Source organism: Buteo buteo, chromosome 13 (genome assembly GCF_964188355.1).
Source record: "Buteo buteo chromosome 13, bButBut1.hap1.1, whole genome shotgun sequence".
NCBI lineage: Eukaryota > Metazoa > Chordata > Aves > Accipitriformes > Accipitridae > Buteo > Buteo buteo.
In genome coordinates, this window is record NC_134183.1 from 23,790,363 (window position 1) to 23,798,133 (window position 7,771).

The 7,771-nt window shown below is 49.4% G+C and overlaps 2 protein-coding genes across 2 annotated transcripts; one reads left to right on the forward strand and one right to left on the reverse strand.

The window, feature by feature from the left end:
* Positions 1-769: 769 nt before the first annotated feature.
* Positions 770-3,568, reverse strand: MRPL46 (mitochondrial ribosomal protein L46). Its single transcript, XM_075045074.1, has 4 exons — positions 3,360-3,568; positions 2,738-2,933; positions 1,936-2,109; positions 770-1,217 (listed from the first exon to the last, which is right to left on the reverse strand). Exons 1-4 carry the CDS (start codon positions 3,522-3,524, stop codon positions 967-969), a joined length of 786 nt encoding a protein of 261 aa, XP_074901175.1. The 5' UTR covers positions 3,525-3,568; the 3' UTR covers positions 770-966.
* Positions 3,549-7,561, forward strand: MRPS11 (mitochondrial ribosomal protein S11). The gene is made up of 6 exons (XM_075045075.1): positions 3,549-3,685; positions 3,902-4,015; positions 4,245-4,334; positions 5,106-5,235; positions 6,668-6,733; positions 7,180-7,561. Exons 1-6 carry the CDS (start codon positions 3,633-3,635, stop codon positions 7,285-7,287), a joined length of 561 nt encoding a protein of 186 aa, XP_074901176.1. The 5' UTR covers positions 3,549-3,632; the 3' UTR covers positions 7,288-7,561.
* The last annotated feature ends 210 nt before the right edge of the window (positions 7,562-7,771 follow it).

The window sequence follows — 7,771 nt, forward strand, 5'->3', positions numbered from 1 at the left end:
AAATAGAACTGGCGCCACAGAGGTGAGACAGCACCATATAAACCCAGGATACAGCTAAAAAATTGGAGTAACAGGGTCAGGCTACCTGAGGCAGACACGGCTAGGCTGGCTTAGCAGTGCTGGTCTAATGCACAGGGAATGGGAGCTGAGAACTCCCCAGAGCCACCTTTGAGGCTGCTCTCAGGAGGCAGCAATGCTAGAGCAGCCTTCCCCCCCTCAGGAAAAATTAGCCTTGCTGCCCAGACAGAGAGCTGCTGCTCAAGTGTTACCCTCCCTCAGTGTCTGTCTGCTACAGCTTGAGGCTCAAGAGGATGGCAGTGTGGGTGGGAAGGCAGCACTCACCTAACGAAAGAGCTGCTGCCTATTTCTCATGCATCTGTGTCCTCCACAGCTACCGCATATCATGGACTCTAGGCCAGAGGCAGCTCCAGCACAGATTAGATGTTAATATGCTGTGAATATCCCAGGTTCCATCTCCCCAGAAACCCACCTTGCCCAGCCTTGTGTCCAGGAGGGTCTGTTCCCACCTGAACACACAGATAACCCTCCAGTGCAGCTCTTATTAAAGAGCAGGTACCAGAGACAAGCATTAGCCATTGCATAGAAGAAACCATTTGAGCTTGAGACTATGACAGGAGTCTGGTGAGGAAAGCGAACCTCACGGATTCCACAGCCCCATGGAATCACATGCTGGGGAGACGAAAGATCACAACATCCATTTCCAGAAGAGGTGGAGGAGAAGGATTCAAAAGAGCAAAGAAACTCCCTCATTCACTTCCGAGTATAAGTTTTAATATTTATTCAGTACAGGCCTGGTGAAGAGAACTGGGAAATAAGGCAAAGGCAAATTATCCTCCAGAGCCCAAGCTAACATCTCAGACACACAGACCATGCAAAGCAGCAGCTGTGCTCCTCCCTGGAGTCACGTCCCACATCTCCCCCATCTGCTGGAGCACAACCTACCGCTTACAAGTCCAGAAGGAATCGATTGACTTTTTTCAGGTATTCTGACTTCAAGTAATCTCCCAGCTCATCCTTTGTGACCCACAGATAATCTTCCTTCAGCTCGGCCTGGGAGAAATCACTGCTTTGGAGGAAGGCTTTGAAGAAGAATACTTTGGCTCCCACGTTATCCTCAGTCCTGATGGCCCTGGGGAATTTATACTTGTAAATCCCATATGGTGCATTCCCCAGGATTTTGGCTTGAATGTGATCTCCTGCAAGATGCCAGCAATGCAAGATAAAGAAATCAAGGCATAAGAACACAGAGCAACAGTAACTGCTCTCCTGTAGTAACAAAAAGGCAGCATAACCCACTCCTTGTATCTGGTTCAGACTGACTATTCCCTCTTCGTAGCAGAAATATTGCCAATTGTAAGCCTTTTCTCATGAAAAAAACAACTTGTCTGGAGTCCAGCAAGTCCTCTCCGAGTGAGAGAGAGAGGGAGAGGGTATCAAGCTTTGCCAAACCACAGTGAAAAGCAAAGACATGTGGGTTTGCCATCACTCATCTGCCACAAAAGCTGCTACAAGGCGACAAAAGGGAAAGAGAAGCCGTACACCTGGAGCAAGCCTAGACCATTCATTCAGGAGGCATCTGGTGATGCTCCAGCATCAGACCATGAGGGCCAGATCCAGCACTGCAGCTGTTGGCAGCAAGAGATCCCAGCTCACAGTCTGCCAGCCCCATCAGCCCTCTGCACACTGCAGTTGCTCTGTGATAGTATGCAGTTACAGAGCTGATTACCCAGGATCACAGCTCTTGCCAGAAAGCACACCCCATTGAGCTCCATCCCTCTGCCATGAAATGCCTTTTCCCAGCAGATGGGAAATGATTTCACTACAGCAGATGGCAAATATCCCTCAGATAGGGCACAGGAAGAAAACCACTAGGACAAACAGGAGGGAGGGCCAGGCACACAGCAAACTACACACCCAAAAACGTAGCCATAGCTCGCTCAGCTGTGCTTCGCAGTGTCTCTCCAGGCTGCCATTCCACTTGAGGCAGGAGCCACAGCTCCTGGTTACCGAGTTTTTGTTTCACCAAAAGCATCAGGTTACTGTCCAGCTTCCTGTTCAACGACGTTCGATTGTTGTTTTTATCAGCATCTGCCAAAAACCAACACATGTTGGAAACAAAGTCTCCTGGCAGCACTGCTCTGATCCCCTTGATTCATCAACCCTCTTCATCTCACACCCTTCCAGCAATAACACACAAACATGGATACACAGAACAAAACAAAAATCTAGACAGAAATGCTCTCAGTCACTCTGGAAGCCAATGCACAATTCAGCTAGAACCCACTGTTAGACTGTAGTCTGTTTCATTTCCAGAAGGAATTTATGGCAAGCAGCCTAGATCTCTACCTTGGCAAAGATCAAAAAGAGCACTAGGCAGAGCTTGGGAACCAAGAGACCAAACATTTTTATTGTCTGGAAACAACATCCCTTTTCACCACTTTGCTTTGCTAAGGTTGTGTTGAACACACACATCTTTGCAGCATGTGAACACCAATTCCGTTGTCAGCCAGTTAATTCATCGTGTGCTAACAGCACTGCCACAGAGCCAAGACTCTCTTTCAAACAAAAAAAGACTCAGCAAATGCCTTCCCTCCACTAAGCTGCACTTAGCTGTACAAGAAAGACCCAGCAAATACCCTCTCTCTACTGAATTGCACTCAGCTGTGTTTGGCAAACCATCAGGGTGTTCTCACCCACCACAAACCTCAGCCTGTACCTGTTATCCGTGGAGCAGCTTTGAACCGCAGTAACTTCTGTTCCCACTTGTCCTCCAGGTCTTGAGCCATGATGACTGTTTTGCCAGGTGCTTCATCATCATCATCATACATGCTTTCCTTCCTCCTCCTGAGCTGCTCCTCCTCCTCCAGCCTGCGAATTTCATGATCTGAATAGTGGCTTTTCTCCAGCTCTATCTAGAAGGGCAACGCAGAGAATTCTTAAGCTGCCAGCACTATGGGCTGGAATGGGCAAGCACAATTGTACCCCAGTGAATACAAGACGACGGGAATTTCTCTGAGATCAAACAGGACTTTCCTGCTCGCGGCAGGAGCCTCTAACAGGGACACCAACAGCATTGAGGAAGATCACGGAAGCCCTACCAAGACCCACGACACCTGGTGCAGGCAGCAAATCGCACACAGAACACTCGGTATCGCTTCATGGCGGGGAGCAACATCACCCAAGGTGCCCCCGGACTGGCTGTGCAGGGCCATCAACTCCTCCGTGGCCTGTCACACCCCACCCCGGGGGCTGCCAGCCCCCATAGGGTGCTCTCCCCTCCAGGCCTGAGGCGGCCATTTTCCTACGAGCAGGCCCCCACCGCCCCCCCTCACACACACCTGCCCCATGAGGGCCGCCATCTCTTCCTCCTCCTTCTCGAGGGGCTGCGTGATACGGGGCAACCGCAGCAGACACATCGCCCCGAAGAGCCGCCACGGCCGAGGCGCAGCAGCGGTACAAAACCACCGACCCCAACCCACCGTTCGGCGGCCGGGCGCCGCCATTAGCGCTGTCGCGCGGCCCACAATGCACCGCGCCGCGCGCCGCCATCTTTCCTCCTCGCTCCCGTCGTGCCTTGCGGCGACCTCTCCGGGCGCCTTACGGGAGCCGCCATGAGCGCGGCGCTGGCGGTCGCCTGGCAACGGCTGCTCGGAGCGGCCTGGGGGTGAGCGGCGGCGGCGGCGGTGGTGGCGGTGGTGAGGGGTAGGGGGAGACTGGGCCGGGGCCGGGGCCCCCCCTCGCTCTGGGCTGACTACCGGGACGCTCCCGCACCGCCATGGAGGCCTCGCTGGGCCCGGCCCGCCCCCTCCCGCCTTCCTCCAGCCAGCGCCCGGGGGAGGCCCCGGTGTCCTCACCGCCGGCTGGTGTTTTTTTCCCGCAGGGGCCGTACTGCCAACCTGTGCCGTGGCCTACGCACCGGCCCCCGGAGGCTGCAGGACCTTGCGGAGGCGGCGGCCGCGAAGGAAGCGGAGAACCAGAGCGCGACCGACCTGAGGTGAGAGGGCCAGGCCGCATCGGGAGGGCTCTGCCATTTGCCTCTTGCTGGGAGGTTTTATCGCCTTCGGTGGTTTTGCAGCCGAGGAAGGAGAGGAAGCGGCTTGACTCAATCACAAACGCAGCTTGTGTCTTTTGGAGACTTGATCCCTTCTTTCTTTCCCAATATGAAATAAAACTTTGCAAAATTTCAAGAGCGAGTGCCTGATAACTCTTGTTTTGCTCCTCAGCCCTTTAATCCTGCAGAGGAACTCCATGAGATGGGATGGAAAGATCTATGAAGAGATCCCAATAGCTCACATCAAAGCTACGTACAACAAGTAAGCAAATGAGCTGCTCCATTCCTGCTCTCATGCAAAATAAAAGCTTGTAACGTACTCAGGCTTTGGCCAGTCATTGTTTTAACCAAAAGGCGCAAAAGCAAAAAGCCAGGGGAGTGGTGGTCATGACTGGGAAGGTAATAATACTGAATTCAAACCCTAGTGCTGTTCAGGAAGCATAACTGTCCTTATAGCATCTTTAACAGCAATAGGATTGTTATTATGTGTTTTGACTACATTCTGATTTGAATAATTAGATGCTGACAGCTTTAATGGCAGGTTACGTCCAGCCCTCCACTCTAGCACTATTGCTACACAGCTGTTGAAAAAATTGTCGTATTCTCCATGAGAGATGGTTGTGTTTCATTTAGTCATCCCTAGTGTGATATTTTACTGTTTCTTAAAGCTCTTTCAAGTTCTAGAAATGTTCTGTGCATTTTTTTAATAAACGGAAGAAGTAAAATGCTCACAGTGAGAGGTGGGTCTGAAAGGGCTAAGCGGTATCTGAGGTGTACCTGGATAAAGTATATCTTATCCAGAAAGGTTTTGCCACCTCGCTGAGATTCTCTAGGGTGACCAGCAGGTGACTCCTGGGAGGTCTCTGCAGTGGGTTCATGTGAGTAGGATACCTTGAAAAGGAGGGCTGAGTTAGGGTGGAGCAGGGTGACAGGAGTCCTGTGGTGAGCTGTGCCAGTAAGGTGAGTGAGAAGAAACTGGAGAATAAAGCTTTGTTCTAGCTTGCTTCTTTCTTTTATCCCTCTCTTTCTGTAGCACCCACATCCAAGTTGTCAGTTTTGACAACAGGCCGTTTGCCCGTACATCCTGTGGTACAGAAGGCTTCCAGAATGCCAAGAAGGGAACTGCTATTGCGGCACAGACCGCAGCCATGGCAGCAGCAGTGGTGAGTCTGCACTGGTGATTCTCACCCTCCCAGAGGGGAGCACTGACTGCCTCCCCCCGCTACCTGGGTATATGCCTCGCTCCCAGGCAGCAGTCTAAAGCTCTGTTCCTTAGTGCTTGAGCAGCACACTGCTGTTTGCTCACAGTTTTCCTAGCTTCATCTGACATACTGCACATCTTGACACAGACAAAGCATGTTTGAAACAGCAGTTACAAACGCCCAGAGGGTAGCTTAGCTGTGCAGGTTGTGATTGGGAAATATGACTTGGAGCCTATCCTTTTCTAGCTCCAGTTTGCATAGCTCCTTTTTTCTAAGTGAACATCTCAGCCATTTTGGAAATACAGCCCCTGAATCAGCAGCAGTTCAATTTTTGCGCTGCAGGGGACTGAGAAGCAGCTGTAATTACTGGCTGAATGTTTTATATTTGCTCTCTGCCACAGGAGAACTGAGCTGCTGCCAGCAGTTCCAGTGAGAGAAGGCGATGTCCTTGCGTATGTAGTTTTCAGATGCGTACAGTTTACTGTAATTGTTTCTAAAAAAACGTGTGGGTGTCCAGGTGGCAGGAGAAGATGAGGCTGGCTGTGTCATGGTTCTCATTACAGCAGAATGAGGCATGGTTAAACTGAAGATCCTCATCCTAAATGAGGTGGAACTCACTCCAGACTTTCATGTCAGAGGTGTTTGGTGCTGCTGCTGGCCAACAGCTTACTGTGGTTGACTCAGAGGAATATGAGAACATCTTCACTATTAATCTGTGCTCATTGGAGCCTCATAATAGCTGCGTAGCTGTGCTTGGCCAGATTTATTCTGTCACTGTTAAAGTTGTTAGTACATTAATTGCACCAGAACACAGAAAGCAAGAGACCCAGAGACTCCATCCACGTGGTGGCAGCACAGCTATGCTTTACAGCAGGTGTTTTTCATTTTCAATTTGCAAGCCCCTAGAATTTTTGCACTGAAGGTGTGGACTCCTGCACAGCAAATATAAAGCTTGCCTGCTTTTCTCATTTACCCTCTAGAAGGAATCCACGGATCGCAAGAGAGAAGTCGCTGCATTAGAGAAGGGAAAACAGCTTTGAGTTAGTCCTTGTTAGTCCCTTGCCAGTTCAGTCACGTATCCATGGATATGTCATTTTCTGCCCTGGCTTTAGATCACAGATAGTTTGATCTTAAAGCTTTCTCTGTATGCAGAGCTGACAGCCCAGCACAGAAGTTCTCTTGGAACTGCCATGGCTATATCCAGGCCTCCTTTTCTCCTAGTGTCTTTGTGCAATAATCCCCATATTTGTCTTCTGTATCCATTACTACCTACTCTTTATTTTTACAAAAAGAATACTATGATAGTGGGTCAAAAGGGAATGAAAGACTTCAGGGGAGCCAGAGCAGTAGTAGTCATATCAAAGAGAACACTAACCAGTTGTTCTTTTTGCAGAAAGCACGTGGGAAGGGTGTATTGCATGTACGAGTCATGGTGAAAGGACTGGGACCAGGACGCAAAGTACGTGTCAGAGTTTCTTTCATATTTTCCTTTCTTGGGCATCATCCTGTTTTTTTAAATTCAGGCTGGTCTGACTATAGCTATTAACTTGGTTTTTCTGAAGGTGATGTAAAGAATTCATCACTCAAGTGCCTAGTAATGAAATTTTAGAATCATTAGAATTTTAGAGTAATATCACTTTGGAGGCAGAATAAAAGCTGTATTTGGGACTTCTTCCAACAAAAGTAGGAAAGTTGATGGGAATGCTGATGAAAAGACTGGAGCAGATGGGTTTAAACTGGGTTTTCTGATATGAATTACTTATTTTTAAGATAATTACAAAGTAGAACCACTAGCACACATTGATACTTGGATGGAGGATCAAACTATTTTCCCCTGAGCTTCTTCCCTTCTCTGCTCTTCCATGTGTTGATAATAGCGTGTCATCTGCTGTCTTGTTCTTCCAGGCTGCCATCAGGGGTTTGACTATGGGAGGTTTGGAGGTCATCTCCATCACCGACAACACCCCGGTTCCACACAACGGCTGCCGCCCACGGAAAGCCAGGAGAATGTGAGAAGGGAGTGGAAGAGACACACAGCTTTCAACATCAGTTCATGCAACAGGGACTGGGTTGAATGTTGCTCCTGTGACAGATTCTGTAAAGCCACCCTCTGTGGAAATAGTTGTTGAGGGAAGCTTGAAGAAGAGAGACCATCCTGGGCCTTAAAAGCCCAGGTGGTAAAAGCTGGTGGGAAAAGCAGGAATATGTGTACTCCCTTAGTGGGAAGCCTCTTGTGTACAAAGTTAATTAATTAAAATGTTGGTCTTTTGACAGCTGTTCCTGCTGTGATCCCAGAAGTATTTTGGATTATTATTGCCTCTTGACTGCTTTCTTCCTCTTACCACTGTATGTGGTTCTTGTCTAGCCCTCCATGCTATTCTTGCCCTTGTTAGGTGGAAGGGGAGCTTGAGGTCTAGATCTTCCAGTCAGCTGTAGTAAACAACTGCATGGGGTCACGTCATCTTCCTTTCCTCTTTCTCTCACTGCACACATTTGG

What these genes read in the sequence shown, in the direction of transcription:
- MRPL46 (XM_075045074.1), bottom strand. Translation starts at nt 3,524, where the DNA reads ATGGCGGCGCCCGGCCGCCGAACGGTGGGTTGGGGTCGGTGGTTTTGT. An exon ending in AGCTGCTCCACGGATAACAG is followed by an intron (nt 2,110 to 2,737) that starts GTACAGGCTGAG and finishes GGTTTTTGGCAG; the next exon opens with ATGCTGATAAAAACAACAAT. An exon ending in AGCTATGGCTACGTTTTTGG is followed by an intron (nt 1,218 to 1,935) that starts GTGTGTAGTTTG and finishes GGCATCTTGCAG; the next exon opens with GAGATCACATTCAAGCCAAA.
- MRPS11 (XM_075045075.1), top strand. Translation starts at nt 3,633, where the DNA reads ATGAGCGCGGCGCTGGCGGTCGCCTGGCAACGGCTGCTCGGAGCGGCC. An exon ending in CAGAGCGCGACCGACCTGAG is followed by an intron (nt 4,016 to 4,244) that starts GTGAGAGGGCCA and finishes TTTGCTCCTCAG; the next exon opens with CCCTTTAATCCTGCAGAGGA. An exon ending in CAGCCATGGCAGCAGCAGTG is followed by an intron (nt 5,236 to 6,667) that starts GTGAGTCTGCAC and finishes TTCTTTTTGCAG; the next exon opens with AAAGCACGTGGGAAGGGTGT.